This window comes from Haliaeetus albicilla, chromosome 1, assembly GCF_947461875.1.
Source record: "Haliaeetus albicilla chromosome 1, bHalAlb1.1, whole genome shotgun sequence".
Classification (NCBI taxonomy): domain Eukaryota; kingdom Metazoa; phylum Chordata; class Aves; order Accipitriformes; family Accipitridae; genus Haliaeetus; species Haliaeetus albicilla.
Window position 1 is genome coordinate 76,149,024 of NC_091483.1, and position 17,597 is coordinate 76,166,620.

General features: G+C 38.8%; 1 protein-coding gene and 1 non-coding gene across 8 annotated transcripts in view; both read right to left on the minus strand.

The window, feature by feature from the left end:
- Positions 1-1,852: 1,852 nt before the first annotated feature.
- The window catches only part of NSD2 (nuclear receptor binding SET domain protein 2), a 105,345-nt gene continuing 89,600 nt past the window's right edge, over positions 1,853-17,597 (minus strand). For 6 of the 7 annotated variants that reach the window (XM_069795402.1, XM_069795419.1, XM_069795392.1 and 3 more), the window contains 12 exons: positions 17,081-17,204; positions 15,846-16,046; positions 14,995-15,174; positions 13,777-13,933; positions 12,245-12,450; positions 11,749-11,852; positions 11,211-11,480; positions 10,999-11,115; positions 9,052-9,193; positions 8,230-8,336; positions 6,415-6,619; positions 1,853-5,500 (listed from right to left, as the gene is read on the minus strand). In XM_069795402.1, coding sequence (XP_069651503.1) covers positions 5,232-5,500; positions 6,415-6,619; positions 8,230-8,336; positions 9,052-9,193; positions 10,999-11,115; positions 11,211-11,480; positions 11,749-11,852; positions 12,245-12,450; positions 13,777-13,933; positions 14,995-15,174; positions 15,846-16,046; positions 17,081-17,204 — 2,082 coding nt within the window. In that variant the 3' untranslated portion in view covers positions 1,853-5,231. Of the gene's footprint in view, positions 5,501-6,414; positions 6,620-8,229; positions 8,337-9,051; positions 9,194-10,998; positions 11,136-11,210; positions 11,481-11,748; positions 11,853-12,244; positions 12,451-13,776; positions 13,934-14,994; positions 15,175-15,845; positions 16,047-17,080; positions 17,205-17,597 lie in introns of those variants that run through there. The other variant, XM_069795427.1, reaches the window with a different exon arrangement.
- Positions 9,343-9,473, minus strand: LOC138688079 (small Cajal body-specific RNA 23). Its single transcript, XR_011327147.1, has one exon. It is a non-coding gene; the product is annotated as a small Cajal body-specific RNA 23 (non-coding RNA).

Consider the following 17,597-nt stretch of genomic DNA (forward strand, 5'->3'; position numbering starts at 1 on the left):
GCAACTCAAAACTTCTAGCAAACCTCACAGGAATTGTTTCTTTCTCCACCAAGCCACACCAGTAAGACATAAAACTGGAGCAATCCTTTGGAGCCAAACAGAACAGCACACCGCACCCATGGAAGATGCCTTGCATGTTTTTGCATGCTTAGGAGATGTGCCTGTACTAGACCCATTGCTTAATGTCCGTGCAAAGTTCTTGCCCTGACACTCGATTCGTCTCCCACCCATGAGAGGAGTATGTGTGGTTTGTACCTGTGTGGAGCTGGGGCATTCCTGCTTTTCCCTGTGCAGCTGGCCCCGTTTAACCATCTGGTTAAAATGATGTGATTTCTATTTTATAGGGATTATTTCAAATTGTGTAGGTATTTGTGTGGCCAGTTGACTCTTCTCTTTTTAAACTCATTGTTTGCTGTATTTTCCCTACCATGTTTTTTCTCACAGTGATGTTTAGCTTTCTGCACCTAGTCCTCATGGCCATTTGAGGTCTCACCAGCACACCAGGCACTCAGAAATGCCCAACCGCACTGGAGCCAGCTTCAACTGCTCCATGAAATCAGTACCTGGGGTCTCTTAACCTTCCCACGTTGTTGTCTTCCTTCTTCTCCTACGGTGAAATTCATACACGTAGTAGGTGTGCTGTGTAAGCCCAGACAGACCAGCCAGCTGTGACCCGTCATCACAGCACTGTGCTTCACCAGCTCTACCAGTGCTTGTGGATGCCCCCTCCCTGGCAGTGTTCAAGGCCAGGTTGGATGGGGCTTTGAGCAACCTGGTCTAGTAGAAGGTGTCCCTGCCCATGGTGGGGCAGGGGGAGCATGGACTAGATGATCGTTAAGGTCCCTTCCAACCCAAACCATTCTAGGATTCTACTCTGGGTCAGCAGCAACATGGACATACCCAACCACAACCCTACTGCACAGCACGGGCAGAGCTCCCCCCGTCCTCCCCACTAGTCTCTCTTACGCTGTCGATTTAGTAGACAGGCATTAAGTAAGTTTCTCAACTGGCAAAAACCTGTGGCTTTTCACAAGAGCACCAAAAGGACACAATCCTGATGCAGAGCACCAGAGGATCTCAGCAGAACAGTAATCCATTCGTATCAAAGCAATTTTCTGAAATGCTCTTAAAAAAAAAACAACCAAAAAAACATAGCTGCTGTCAGACACAGGAGATTCCACCCATGAAGTCAAACCAGACCCAAAGAAAAACCCATCTGGAAAAGCAAAACACAGTCAAATTCAGACCTGACCAAGCAGGAACAGCACCAGTGACAGCTAAACAAACCCAAGAGAACAGAACTGGTAGGACTGCATGACTCCAGCTCAAAGTCGTTAAAGCCTGTAAAATTACGAGCAACAGAAAACAGCGCTGTAACAGGAAAACCCGTGTTGCAAAAAAAAGTCCGTATTTTTGTGAAAAGCAATGCTGTGTAAACAAGCCAAAGCACAATTGTTATCACCTCCATATAAGCCTAAAACATTATTTCTATGGGGTCTCTTAGGAAGTCTTGGAGTGTAAGTTTTCACTATGGAAGAACAACATACCCAGTTCCCTTGCTGCCAAACCACGGTTCCTTAGTATGTCTCATTTCACTTTTTTTCCTTAAAGAAAAAAAATTGTCCCAAAAATAACTATATAGAGCTGTTTTACAAAAAAAGAATTAGCAACTTTTTAAATAACTAGGAATAAATTTTAATATTTAATAAGACACTGAAGTTTCTCAAGCAGTCAGACATGGAATAATGTGACTCAACAATGTGGAAAAATCCCATTAATACTTCTTTCAAGATACTTTGCTTTTCCAAGTAATTAAAAAAAAACAACTAAAAACTGACCATGAACACAAAGCTATTGAACAAAACAGACATTTAATTTGATTATTCTTCCTAGATTGTATGAAAATACATCTAACATATTCAACTGAAAATTGTTTCCATGCTTGGTCATGTGATAAAAGAACAACAAATTCTGAATTTGGCTATTGTGTACCAGCTTTGAAGAGTTTACTGGAAAAGGAAAGACATCTTTCTACTTCGATGGGCAAGCACTAAGTACATAATTTAATGCCACATAATATGCCATACTTAGCTGTTATTTAGATGAATTTATAACAGAAAATTTTTCAAGCTGCTGAATGCTAAAAAGTATTGAGTTGCATCATGAGAAAGCTTAATTTTTCAAGATTGTTTTCCCTTCTATCTGAACAGTGGGAGAAGGAAAACAGTGAAACAACTTTTCTTTTGTTGTCTTTTTTTAACAAAACTTCAGCCTATTTTCCCAGTGCTGCGGAGAAAGGTACAGAAGCCTTCATTGAAAAACACGTAAACCCCACCTTTCCCGATTCAGATACTAAAATTCTACCAGATCACCACCTGAGTGACTTAGCTGAGCTCATGGGGTTACATAGTCAGTACATATTAAGGGAGAACATGATCCACATTTCTTTTAAAGATCGATCTCCAAAGTATGCGATCAGCAGAAGAAACGAATTCCTAGCAACTCAAAAGCAAACTCCTAGTTTGCAGTCTCACTGATGCAAGCCTTCATTGGCCCAAAGAGTTGAGCAGTAAGAAGCAGAGAAGAGGTAGAAGGAAGCAGAAAGTCAAACAGCCACTTGCTAAGATCTGTTTGTGTAAGTTTAACGTTACGAAAAGAGCGCCGAGAGGGATTGCTTTGAACGCCAAAGTCTTTATTTACCCACAGACAGATACAAAATGGGTGGCTGTCCTGCATCCTGCCATACTAAATGTGCTTGTCAGCCCACCCGAGAGGCAGGCAGGGAGTTGTAGGCTCCGCGACCGATCTTACAACGGATGGCGTTACTGCAGCAGGGCCGATCAGTAACTATTGGAGATGGTGGCTTCTGGAAGTGGGTATCTGCCTCTTAGGACCTGGGGCATAACTGTTCCAGGGTGCCAGAGCTGTTACACCTATATATGAAGAGGGAAAAGCAACAAAACAACTAAAAAATTAACAAATTATAAAAGCAATGGAATGTAAAGGTAAAATTTTATAATAACTTATTTAAAGGTATTCTTATAAAGCCTTCCTTACATGGTATAGTATTCAAAGAATGGTCCCAATGACATCAAATTCCTTCATTTTGTTTAAAAGCAATGAGGAAAATCTTTCTGCTTTACTACCTGATTCTCACTTTCCTCCCCTCACAAACCAATATTAGAGAAACATACATAATATCATTTTTTGGTTTTGATTTTAGGCACAGGCCTATGCTTAAGTCCTGGTATAACAAGTATCTAGAGCAGAGGGAAAGTTTCCCTCAAAATCAGTTAAGAAATCTTGATTTTTAGCTCGAGTGCAAGGCTTGGCATACCACTTCAAAAAATGCAAACATGTAACACTTCCCCCTATTTTGAACTGTGCTATTTTTTCAAAATTATTTGAAAAAAAATTAACCTTCCAACAGTGTTTATAAAAATTGATTAAAAGAACAAAGCAGTTTGGTCACAAAATAGAAACCAAGGAGTTCAGGATAAGGCAATGCTACATTTAGAACCTCTTTAAATTAATATCTTCTAATAAAACCAAAGTTTTTACGTGTTGGGAACAAATGAGGATTTCGATAATTCAAAAAACTAAATCTGCAATCAAATCCTGAAGAAATACTTTGGAAAAAAACATACACTCTCATGATAATAGCAAGGCTTCATTTTCAAAAGGGCTACACAGAGTTTCTGCACTATTAAAGGCAAACTAAGCTAGAACATACACAAATTACTAAATGGACATGAAGGCGCACATTGTGTTTACAGAGGCTAGATAACAATGGCACAAGTCAAAACTTACTTGTAACACTGCCTAATCACACACCAATGACATGCACTGGGAAGAAAACAGGTAAAGACATTTTTCTTTACCGTTTTTTCCTAGTTCTAATATTATTTCCATCAATACTAAATCTTGTATATTTATCTCACTGCAAGTGTGAGAACCTAACGGGAGCAAAGAATTCAAAACAGCTTTGCTGACACAACACAGTGGCAATAAGAGAGTCGAGAGCAGAGCTCCTAAAAAAGTAAAGAATAATTTCAGTCTGCCAAGTCGAGTAGCCAGTTTCATACAAACTTTATCAAAAGGAAGAGAGTCAGGCTAAATTTCACATTAAAATTGTTCCTTACGTGCTTCTTCAAAAATCTATTTCACTTTTAATTAGTTGTTTTGAATTTAGTTTTTGCACTTCAGTCAAGTTTCACCTTCTGTTTCATTCATGGGGTTTTTTTTTGTTCCTTGTTGGGCATTTTTTGCATTCTCACAAAGTTGTAACGCTTGGACTCCAAGCATTCCAAAGAAATGTTTGCCTCTGTGTTTTGCTTGACATTAAGGGGGAAAAAAATCGAGTAATTTTTTCAAATGATTGGTTTTGTAAGATTTATTTTTATTAAGACACAAAAATCCTGGAGTATTGGGCCTAGATTGCAAGACAATATCCCTTTAAATCCAGATTTGTACAGCTCTGCAAGATCAAGTGACTTCGATTTTGCTGGAATGAAATACAGGAAAAAACAGTATAGAAAAAAATCTCTTACAATGTAAGATTTCCCCTCTCTGATACAGGGTGTGCCTCTCCCACCATGCACTGTATTTCTTGGTGGAAGGATATTTAAAAACATGTTTGTTTAAGAATCATTGGAGAGCTATTTTATAAGAGCACAAACAAATCGTTATGTGTGTGGTTATAGTGAGATACGCACCTGGATCATGAATGGCATTCAAGCACTTGCTCAAAAACACACAAGGCAAGCAAATCTCATTGGGACCACAGATGAAGCCATTTCTTACTTAAAAGGACTCGAGAGCTAATAACTTCTTTCAAGGATATACTTACTATTTTAAACATCTGTTGGTTGACAAATACTACCTCAAAAACCTATGGTTACGCCTACCTGGTTTGATTTTAACCTACCTCCAACGTGAAAGTATTTTGGAGGGAACCTTTTACATTCGTAACAATTCAAGTGTAACTGTAATGCTGAGTAATAAGTTTGGTTTGTCCTGAAATTTTCTGAACTATGCAGTTCGTTATCAGTGCAGAAGCAGCAGAAGACTGCTGTGGTTGGCTCAGTGGATTTATAAAAACAAAACAAAACAAAACAAAACATTCCCCCCCATGTAACCTTTACAGAATATATGTAAAATTGTGTCCTTCCCTGGTCATATTCACAACTTATCTACAAGATAGTGTTGGCAGTAGAAACTGCAGTCCATGACTATTTGCATTCAGCTCTCATCCATCTGTTCCTCTGCTTTCTCTTAGGCTTCAACTTGTTCAGTTTTTTGCGGGGTCTCTCAGTCTTCTGAGTTTCAACAGAATCCACCCCGAGAACATGTTCAGAGCAGCATAACTGTCCATTCAACATAGAATTTAGTACTGTCCCGTCTTGGTGTTCCTTGCAGAAAGAATTTGGGCAGAAGTGGCAGAAAGAAACAGACGGTTTGCCACACACATCACAGTGGTGCCAAGGACACTCCCACTTTCCTGCCATCAAAAACAAAGAGTGCATTAGTGGGGAGGAAAACTCGTCACCGTCTTTTAAAGAAGTTTTGTGTTCTGGCAGCTGAACAACGCACGACTTTCCTGACAAAGGAAGATGAGACAACTACTGGGGCTAATCTCAAAAATCAAAATGCTACAACATACTTCTAAAGCTCAACTGACAGCAGTAAGTAGCAGACTTGACATCCTCTCATTTAAATACAGCAGTCAAGTCCAGCTAGAAGAAATTATTCAGGCTTTACTCAACAGCTTTTTACAGAACTTGTAGGCTGGTAGAGTATCCAAACACGCAGTCAACTGCTGCCTACCATTACGACGCTCACCTGTTTGTTGCAAGTTTTGCTCAGGGACGGCTGGTGTGCTTTACCTACGGACGCTCATTTGTCCCAGCATATCTTACCAGTCATTGTTTCACTTGTTTCTGGGATAACAGGCTTTGCCTGCTTCACTTCTTCATAAACCACCTAACATGGCTGACTGGAACCAGGTAACTTCTGTGGTATCTGGAACTGCAACCTGATGTGTGCTGCCTTTAACGTTTTCCTACTCGCCTTGTTCCAGATGCTATTGCTATTCTTTTGGCTTGAACTCAACTGGCTTCATGTGTTTCGTAGATATAATCAACTTTCCTGTGACAGGGCCACAGTGCTCTTACGGAGTGATGTACTCAATTACCTTGTAAAACAAAAGGCTCATTTTGCCAGAGAGGCAGGAGGAAGGCCATAATTTTGTCTCCATACTCAAGAAGAGCTCCTACTTGATGCATGAATGAAGTTCTCACCATACGAAAACCATGTTTTCAAGATGGCACTCTTGACAAGGTTTCAGTGCAATAATAAGTGAGGTACCTGCCCAAGTTATTTATTTACGTAAGTTTAAGAGGCAAGCTGACTCACCAAAAGGACGTTTCACCAAACCAAGACAGGAGAGATGATAAGCTTTAGTACAAGATTTCCTGTCGCACAATACCAGCTGGCCTCCATCACCACAACGGAAACAATCATCTTCAGATTCTTTCTTCCCTTCATTTTTCGTTCTGCGTCTCCGTGTTCTCTTTTTGGTCTTTTTGCCTTTTTCTTCTGAGGCATTAGTGGAAGAATTCTAAAAGAGTAAGATGCAAATCTGTAAATGCCAGTTTTGCAATGGAAAAATATTACACAGCCTAGCAAAACTGTTGGCATGTCTGGCAGACCATGCCAGGCAAAAATTTGACTTGGTGCAGACATGTCCAATGCCTCACCACACCTATCTGTGTTGACAGTGAAACCACACTGACCCTTGGGAACAGTCATCTGAAACCAGGTCTTGTCCCTACAATCCTACTGGAAAGCTCTTCCACTTTCTTACCACTGAGAAAAGGTCTTCCAATTTCCAGTCTAATCTACTTGCGGCCAGTTTACCCTCATTTTGTTTTTGCACCACCAATCACTTCACTTCAATATCCATTTTTCTCTTCCAGTTGTGTATACTCATGCTGGAATTACTAAAACCAGCCTCTACTTCTCTTTGAGGAACAGACACAGAATTTCAGGAACTGTAGCTGTGCCCATAATGCTAGAAAGAATATACCAAACCTTATCCCTATTTCAATCTGACATTCTGCTGCTTGCACTTCAACTCTCCTTCACCAAATTATACAAAATTCATTCTGGGTGTTTTTTCAACATCCCTACCACCATTCCCTCCCCTCACCCCAGTGATCATTGCCTACTTTCTTTAAAATTAGCCCATTCTATCTACCAATGCAGACAGCTCTGCAAAACTGAACTGTAACATTTCATTTCTTCATGGCTGTCTCCGTAAATTGATCACCAGCTTATGTGAAATCTCACTAAGCCCATCCCTTAACAAAAACCGGCTATGTGAATTCTGGAGATTTTAAGTCTACCCTCTGAAGTGCCTGATACTGAGCAGTGTGAAAGACTGCATGAAGGTGCAGCCTTTCTACATCCACAGGTGAAATTTTTTTCTCTTGGCAATGTACTTGTGCCTTCCCTCATACTCCCATGCCAGCCCTTCAGGAAGCCCCATCAACTTCTGCTGGATTATGGGTTTTACATTAACCTGACATGAATCATACAGGTCATTTCTTGATGTAATTTGGTATCATTCAAAACTCACCATTTTTTATTCTTCAGTTCAACTAAATTTTGTTTAACAAATCTTAACAAAATAATCATACTTTAAGGTTTAGATGGGGGAAATATAAACTGCAATGTCAGAACAATCTCACTGACTATAGTTAGGCTCGTTCTTAGTCAGTTCCTAGCTCCTATGACCCTTCCCCTCCCCATACTTCAAAAAGGACAGGGAAGGTTATTCCTTCTGCAACCCCTTTTTTAATATGCTTTTGATTCCAGAAGCTAGCACCAGTAGCTAGCAGTATTTCTTATTCAGGACCCAAAGTAATTAATTTCTCATAGGAGAAAGTGGGAGAAAATATTTTAGGTGTTCCCAAACCCAGTATCACCTGCTGTACTATTACAGCATAAAAATGTATTCTTTAGCACCAAGGTTATATTTGGCAAAAGAATGTTTCCATCTTCCCAGCAAGGGAAACAGTAAGCTTTTTCCTCAGAGGACAGCTAGCCTCTGTTCAAGCAGCATTAACCCTTATCATAACATAAAACTGGTCCACCAACACATACCCCAAAAAAAAAACCAAGGCTAGTAGACAAGACACCTTCAAAATCTCTTGATATATTACTTGCCTTTGGTCTGTCCCCAAGAAATCCACTGCAGTTTGGGGCACCACATTTGCAGACTGTTTTTTCATTGCCCAGACAGTCGAGGTTGTAATTAAAAGTCAGCTCTGTCCCTGAGTGAGAGAAGACATACCCTTTCATTATGAAGGACAAGGTAACAAAGTCTATCAAAATTATTACAGACAAAAAAAGGTTTCATTATCTGTCTTCTGGTTTTGTACTTGCTTGCTGATCTATTATCGAAAGATTTTCCCCCTCTTTACTGCTCATAAGCACTGACAATGATAAACTAGATGCCAGCACAGCATGATGTCTATGCAATTACATTTTAAAATAAATCGGTTTGACTTCACAAAACTGTGCATGTGTCTGGTCTACACACACACGTTATATATATCTATGTATCTATACAGCTAGAAAGAGCTACAGATAGATATATGTGTGTGTGCATGTGTGTACACAAACCAGAACATACATACTTTTAAACAGCCTCCTACATCCACTCCTTAAGCTTATTATCTTCACTTGAAAAGATGCATTAGTACTATTAGAGATCTCTAAACCAAAAACTATGCTCTACAACATGAAGTGAATGCAAGGATACTAACTAAGGGGTCTTTGGTGTTCCCTTAGAAGCAAGCAACAAAAAGCAGCCATGGGACTCACTATTAAGAAACATTAAGGCAGATCACAAAGCATCTCTTCCGTGTGCTGAGTTCTCTACAAAAATATTTGCACTGAATCAGTTAATCCATGACCATCCCACTCATAACTGTGCAAAAGGTTTAACTTAGGGTATTAAACCAAAACCAACATAAGCTGATATACCTGCAGGAATATCGCACACAGCAAACAGGCCGACACGAGTGTCTCCATTTACTGTCCATTTTAGAGTTTCACAATTTGGTTGGCAGCTGTGATTCATAAACCGAGAATAGTTTCCTTTGGGGCCAGCATCAATAATACGGTCCTGGAGATCAAACGAGCAACAGAATGAATGCCATTTTTTCTCCCCCTCTCACACACACACACAAAAATTTCCATAAATTATTTCAGTAGTTGCATTCAAAACAGACATGGTGTTGCTACCCAGAAGCACACAAGCAAACCGATGGTATATGTTGTATTGAAAACTGTAGTGTCTCATGTGGCCTGGAATGTGACACTCCCAAAGCAATACTTGTGCTCTAGCTCACATTTTCCCAGAACCCATCGTAGCCACACGGCAGGATAAGTGTTCTTGTGAGCACTGTGGTGGTCATATTAAAGAACCCCCTCCCTCCAGAAAGCCTCAAAACTCAAACTCAGTCCATTTACCTTTTACTTCACATTCACAAAGCTGTGACGCATTTACAAATACTGTGCTTTACAATATTTACCAAGTCACTGCATGATTACTTGCAGAGATTACCAGTTTCTCACCAGCTTGCTTTCCCCAAATCAGCCTGGTTTAAACAAAAACAAGCTCTTGGTAAACTAAAAAATCCCATCCCTACACACAGTTACCTTTTAATTTCTATCTCCATTAAACCTATCAGACATTAACAAAATAAAATAAAGCCTTGAAATAGCCAGAACTGTGTTCCTTTGCAGAGCTGCTTAAGAAAGCTTTGCTTATTTATGAAATAGTATTATAGTTTCCTTCTAACTCATTTTTATAACGCACATGTATGATTGTCATGACTATGTGCACATACATCTAGCCACTCTAACTGCATGTGCAGCTCAGCCTCATAATTTTTGCAAGATAGAACCACAATGAGCATTTATTAACTACGGCAAGTCAAACACATGTTCAGTTCAGATATTTAATGCACTGACATTGTATGTCAGTTTAGCAGAGGGGTGAGAAACTTAAGTGTTCAGAGGAACGCGGTTTCATCATTCTCAGGTGATAACTCCTGTGCAGGAGCTCCCGTGTTACAGGACTAATGAAAACAGTAGCTGTGGAAATACGGAGCAGTACAGTCTCGAGCAAAAGAAAGGTGATTAGGACTCAAAAAATATGCAGGACTGACAGCCAACTCTTGTTTTTCTCCTAAGTAGCTGTTTGGGGAATGAAGCAATATAATATATATTATCAATACCCCCTGCTGTCTGGGTTCTCCCCTTTCTTCCCCTTCTCAGGAACAAAATACTCAGAGGTGTGCACACAGAACCACAGATGCTGGATTAATATGCTGCATTAATTAATGTGCTGGATTAATTTGCTGCAGAATCAATTTGTGGAGTGCTGGCTGGCTACTAACGCAGATAGTGCTTTCAGAAAAGAGTTTCTACAAAAGCACAAGCCTAGTCTTGCTGTAAACAAAGAAAGGGACAGATAGTTGCAAAAAAGATTAAATGCCCAATGTAGGACACAGCCTCACAACTATATTCCACACCACTCTCAAGTGACAATTTTTTTGTTGTTGTTGAAATTTTAGTAAAAGGATTGCTAACAGTAATTCCTTCACCCGTATCATTACCATTTCCCAAAACTTCATACTTCCTTTTAAGACTAGGCAGTTAAATACTTTTGCCGTACTTGATTTCAAGCAACAAAGCACAATTTATAGAGCTTAATATATACTTTATTACATTACGCAGTTAGAACTAATAAGATGCATTATATATATAGAATGGAGCAAGCAGGCACAGAAGATACAACACCGCAAATATTTAAAACTGGAATTTCAAAGGTAGCAGAGTGTCATACGAAGGTGATCAACAGAAGGAAAAGAGATCAAAATAATGTTATAATTAAACAATGGGGAAAAAAGTAACATACTCTACCTTATCAATAGTAAGCATATAGAAGTGGGTAATGTCATTTTCATGTGCATATTTGATTCTTGCCATACATTCCTCTTCATCAATCAGCTCCCCAACATACTCATTCACAAACTCTCCCTGAAAGATACCAGGTATCACTAGTAAAGTATATACCAAACCCACAAACAACATCACAAGTCACCAATTCTTTTCTAGGCAAGAATGATTCATACCTTTTTAATGTCCCTCTTAGCGACCAGACCCCAACCTTTCCCATCGGTTTTGATGATCTTTGTCTCAGGGTATTGACGTTTTGTAAAGCACTGGTTTTGGCACCGTTCTCCCGCTGGACAAACTTGTGGATGGCATTCGTACATCAGCATCCTATTTAGGCACTCAGAATCAAAGCCACAAGGGTTTTCATCTGTGGGTTTGCAGTTGCATTTGGGAATCTCAGAAATGTCAGCAGTATATATCTGCACTTTACCACAAGGTTTGTTCACCTGCACAATACGTTAAAATAGTTCAAATATCACTTTAAAACATTTGAATTTATTCTAAGAGTTACTGCAGTGGTTACTGTAATACTGTTAATTTGTTTTTGCAACGCTAGATGTTCCAATGGAAGCAAAATTTCATCATCTCATAACTGTAAAAGCACAGTCACCAGCACATCATTACAACCTCTCCTCCCCATCTCACCACTCGGCTCTTCCTCTCCAGTGCTGGCTTAGACCTTTGAGTATCCAATGTAATTTCCTCAAACTTTACCTTAATATGCTTGTATGGTGGAGGTTTACGTTCACTTTCTTGGGTTTCTTTGGCTTCTCGCTGTAGCTTTATTTCTCGAAATCGAGCTTCAGCTTCTTGCAAAGCTAAAAAAGATTGTTGTATCAACAGAAATGCTAGAAAGAGGATTACTCCCTCAAGTTGACTTGCTCTTTCCTGTGTGTGTTAAACAAAGAATAGCCTTCTACTTCCTCGTCCCACCATTCAATTTTCTTGCAAAGAATGCTTCTGGAGTGTTAATGCTCTTAACAAATGTATCAATCCTACCCTTTCTGTCTCCCAGTTACACTCATCATTTCCTTTCTGGAAATTAAAAAGCATCAGAAATAATTCCCATTAGATGCTAGTCTTCTACAAGCCATGAAAATAATGCTTTCATTCAGAGTTAGTAATGTACAAAAACAGACCCAAGGCTATGTATGATGAAAGCAAAGCATGCATATCACGAGATTATTTTTGTTTACTTATAGCTACGTACCATTTTTGAAGACTTTTCCAATTCCTTTGATCCCCTGGTATCTACTCCCTCTGTCTCCCTCCATATAAGGGAACACCCGTGCTTGGTGCGTCCAATAGTAATCCTTAGAACCAAAGAAAAACACAGGAAATTCTCCGATTTCATGCTTCATTTTCTGGATATTTGGGGGAACGTTTTTCGGATGGCAAACTTCTGCAGGCCACCATCTAGCACAGAAGTACAAATAAAAAAATACAGCGTTTCAGTCAAGCTCTTTTTGCAAGAGACAGTTTAACAAAATCACCCTAAATAGCTGTTCTGGTTTCAGCTGGGATAGAGTTAATTGTCTCCCTAGTAGCTGGTACAGTGCTATGCTTCTGAGCTAGGTATGAGAAGAATGTTGATAACACACTGATGTTTTCAGTTGTTGCCAAGTAGTGTTTATACTAAGTCAAGGAATTTTCAGCTTCTGATGCCCAGCCAGCAAGAAGGCTGGAGGGGCACAAGAAGTTGGGAGGGGACACAGCCAGGGCAGCTGACCCCAACTGGCCAAAGGGGTATTCCATACCATGTGATGTCATGCCCAGTATATAAACTGGGGGGAGTGGGGCTGGGGGGGATTGCTGCTCAGGAACTAACCGGGCGTTAATCGGTGGGTGGTGAGCAATTGCACTGTGCATCATTTGTATATTCCAATCCTTTTATTATGACTTGTCATTTTATTAGTGTTATCATTATTAGTTTCTTCTTTTCTGTTCTATTAAACTGTTCTTATCTCAACCCATGAGTTTTACTTCTTTTCCTGATTTTCTCCCCCATCCCACTGGGTGGGGGGGAAGTGAGTGAGCGGCTGAGTGGTGCTTGCTTGCTGGCTGGGGCTAAACCATGACAACAGCAGTAACTGATTATTATTTCCAAGATCTAAGTGGATTTAAAATCCTTTCCTCCCCCCACTCACTAGACAATGGGAGAAGACAGGACTAGAAAAGGAAAGGCTGACAGTCAAATCTGTGGGACTTTTGACAGCCTGCAAAATAAGCACACACATAAAGCTCCTTGCATCTGGTTAGCAAAAACATCTTTAACAAGGCCTGCAATCACTGTAATTGTCAAAGATCAAGAGACAGCCGATAATAGCTATTAATGCTTTCTAGGGTAAACCCCACCCACCTTTATCTCACTCAAATCTCAATGAAGTGTAAAACACTGACAACCTGAGTGACTTATCTCCCAGCCTGCAAGGTAGTAATTTAGCCAATTACAAGTTATACCAGCTTAATTATTTGAAGAGATCTCTGAAACAAAAGGGGTTGAAGGCTCATACACTGGAAGCAGATGTCAGAAGACTAGGACGAGTCCTGTATGGGTAATGCCTTGGCCGAAACCAACAGTGAAGCTATGAGTCTTTGAACTTGAATTTTGCAAGTGGTCCCTAGTTCTCAGAGGAATGAGAAATATATGTGCAGCAAGAAGGGCCGACAGAAGCAACCAATTGTATGATCCTTAATTAAACATGTCAGTACTGTAAAACAGAATAAATCCCTTCATCAGACCTGTAATTTCCCAGTTTAACCCAAATAATATCCTGGAAATGGAGCTTCTTTCCCGCCCTGCAGTCATTGCAGTACCAGCTCCCATCTGGCATTTCAATGTTTAAACAGTCTGGGTGAAACGCTGCAGGACATGACTCGCAGCACAACAAGCTTCCTCCTTCAGAGAAAAAAAAAAAAAAAAAAAAGAAAAAAAGAAAAAAAAAGGTTGAAAAACATCAAGACAAAAATAAAAGTTTTGCATTCCAATCAGGTTCAAAGCAGTGCAATACACATGTGGTAGGTTCAGTTAGAAAATAAATAGTTAAAACATGCTGGCCTGCAACAAATACATGTTGTTTCATTGTGTACAAAACCCAAAAGATCCTTACTAATTTGAATGCCTGGCAGACTCAGATTAGTAATACATACAACATAACAAGCAAGCTAGCGATAAAAAAGCCAGAATAGTGCACCGCAAATTATAATTACTTTGTTTTACTTTAATGACTACAATATATTTAACATAGTTTAATATATATTAATATTCCACTGTATGCAAAATTTTAACAGCAGAGTTCTCATTTTTTTTTCCTGGGGGGAGAGGGAATGAGGCTGTTAGTTTGTTCCATGAATTACCAAGTGGAACGTTTGCTGCAGCTTAAAAGCTGCTATGCTGCATGTTAATTTGTTAACAAATCAGGTAAACTTTCACTGCTACAGTTTAATCAGCACTATGCATTTTGTGGTTCTCAGTAAGAAATAAATTTATTGTACAACATAAACTAAAACACCCTTAATTAGTGGCACTCCCAGCAACGACTAATACTGATTTAATTTACTGTCTGCTGCTAAACTAAAAGCAACTCTTAAAATATTTATGTTTTAATATTATGTATTAACGATAAAGAAATACAAAAAGCTTCAGTACATTCAACACGGGAAAGAGTAGAGAAATGCTTCTCATTATTTGTCTCTGGTAAAGAATTAAATCAGGCTTCTGGTTGCTGGACAAAGTCCAAGTAAAAACATTTCTTAATAAATTATATCTGCAAAAAAAGGATACTCAAAAACTTGAAGCAGCACGAGCCAATCTGAAGTTATTTCTATATCTAACAGAATCTGACTTAATACGCCACATTTCTAATGATTTTCTATAAACAGATTAGTAAAATAAAATTTAAATTGAAGAATAAAACGTTTTGATGCTGCATTTACGAAAAGAGTTTTACATCAGTTTACCTTTTGAACACACAAAGCACCAGCTCACATTGACATGCGCATGATGACTTTTTCCTTTCATGGCAGTGAAATGATTCGTACAAACAATGCTGTTGGAAGCGATGACTGCACATCCCGCAGCAATGCAAACGTCTCCAGCATGGTATGCAACAGGACAGCGAACACAACGCATCATCTTTCCTAGCAAAAGCAGAACACTGCCATGTTATTTTTGAACAAAACTGATTTATTATTTGACCTAAAAAATAGTAGTACTGCCTGAGGTAGCCTATAAACACTCAAAAATATACCAGTTATGTTTTCAGTCTGCATATATGCATTTAGCAACAACACTGAATTAACAAAGGTTTTTAAAGAACCCTACACTGAATTTAAAGCACTATAATATTTAAATGTGAAGGCTTTAACTATGTACACCAGGGTAGACAAGCTTTCCTCAGTCATGCAATTTTGTCTACAGATGTTGCCCAAAGCTAAAAATATGCACAGAATCAAATGTCTCCACATTCGGCGAGCTTTGCTGCAGTATTTGTACATTCACAGGTCTTGCCCTCACTGTGCTCAGCCTGTCTCTCCTCATCATACATGCATTTGAGATTTCATCCTCTTTGGAGAAGAAAACATGGTTAACTATAGGTAATTGAAAGCTAGTTAAAAAACAAGAACACAAGTAAATACTAATGTTGACTAAAATGATTCAATTATTATTATTTTTTAAATTCTGAATCAATCAATAGTCCATGCATGCCTGAAAAATTGCAGCTAGCAGCTATTAAATGGACAGATTCCTTACCTTAACATAGCATACACAGACTTAATTGATCAGTCATAGAAACGTAAAATGAAACTACCTTTTGAAATTCGTGGATGTGAGGGGTTACTAACATGACAACTTAGGCAGCTGTGGAGAGGACATCGAAACCCCCTGTTCTCAAACACAGTAAGATGAAATTTTTTCACACAAGCTTCATGGTAGAATTTTCCGCAGTGGGATACAACACAGCGTTTCACATCTGCCTTTCTCTCTTTACACACAAAACACGTATGCACACCTAGTGGCAAAAGTAATAAAAATAATGTAACTAATTTTTCATCCAAACACGTGAATTTAAAATGCTTCTGTTGTGAGATTTTATTATGCACGGGGGAGTTGCTTTTGTTGTGGTTTTTTTTTTTTTTTAAACAAACTCAAATCAGATTCTATGATTTGATGCAGCAATCTTTTTTGCTTTAACTCTTTAGTGTCACATACTAATCTGCTCAGATACAGATGAAATAAAGTTACAATGCAAACCCATTGCAGTTGAAGTGTACACAACGACACCCAAAGCCTCACTGATCTGCTTTTACGTTCTTATTTATAAGCCTCAGTACGCCAGGAAGACTGTGAATTTCTTCTTTTTTTTTTTTTAAAGCAATGAAATAGGATGATGGGTTGTCTGTGATCCTGTGAAATTTGAAGTAGGTCCACAAACCAAAGACAAGCGTCCTCTAATCTTCTCTCTGGACCGCTTGGAACAGCTTTATTTTGAAGCAGCCTTGCTCCAACAAGGTTTACCACATGTACTGGACTGAGCTTATAAGCAAGAATGCAAATCTTTTATGTAAAGTTTTAAGATGAAGAACTTCCAAGCAGTTATTATAGGATTAAAAGCAAATGAAATTAATAGCAATAAGGTAGTCTTTTAATAGGAAAAGCAAAAGATTGATACAGACACACAAAGGACTGAAAAAGGACTTAAACGTTTCAGTTGCTGGGTTTTTTTTCTAGGATTTCTTAATTCTTTGTGACAGACTTAAAATCTAATCTTTAATTGTACTCAGAGAGCAAATATTCTGCAATTATTAAGGCAATGGAATTCAGACTAAATCAGCCAAGTTGCAAGAGAGTTCTCACTGAAAACAGAGTGAGCTTTCTAAAACATGGCACACTTAATAGTACTACATGAACTCCCACCCTGCCAGGCACCATAGGATAAACATGGTTTCTCCAAAGATAAATACTCTGTCCAGGAGGATCTCCTAGAACAATGTATGGGAAAACTACAACTTTTTTTTTTTTATTAATAGAAAGGGACAAACTTGCCTGATGTACATTCACTACAAATGAATTTTCCTGCTGGTCTTCCAGAGAGCCCAAGGCAGCTTACATGAAATGCTCGATAGCAAAGTCCTTCACACAGCAGGAGATCACCTGTTTTTTCACACAGCTTTTACAACACAAAGGCATTGAATGTTAAAGAAAAGTTCATATGTGGAAAAAACTGTTTTCTTTATTCCTTTTCATATATTGCTCCTCAAAATCTCTTTTCCCGTTGTTGAAATCAAATTTAACAAGATAATTTTACAAACACCATCACATGCCCTAGCTTGTCGAAACAGGTAATAAGAATCATTAAACCGCTAGAAATATCACTCATAGAACCACCGTTCTTGAGTAAATACAATCTGACACAAAAGAGGAAAAGAAAAAAGCTTTAAGAAATTTTCCCTGAGCACACTGATGCATCTGAGTAGGGTTAAAAAGCATCCTTATTTTCCTTTTCCTTGGTAAACGGGAATTAATCTAGGTGGCACAATGATACTTCTGAGTGGTTAGCAAT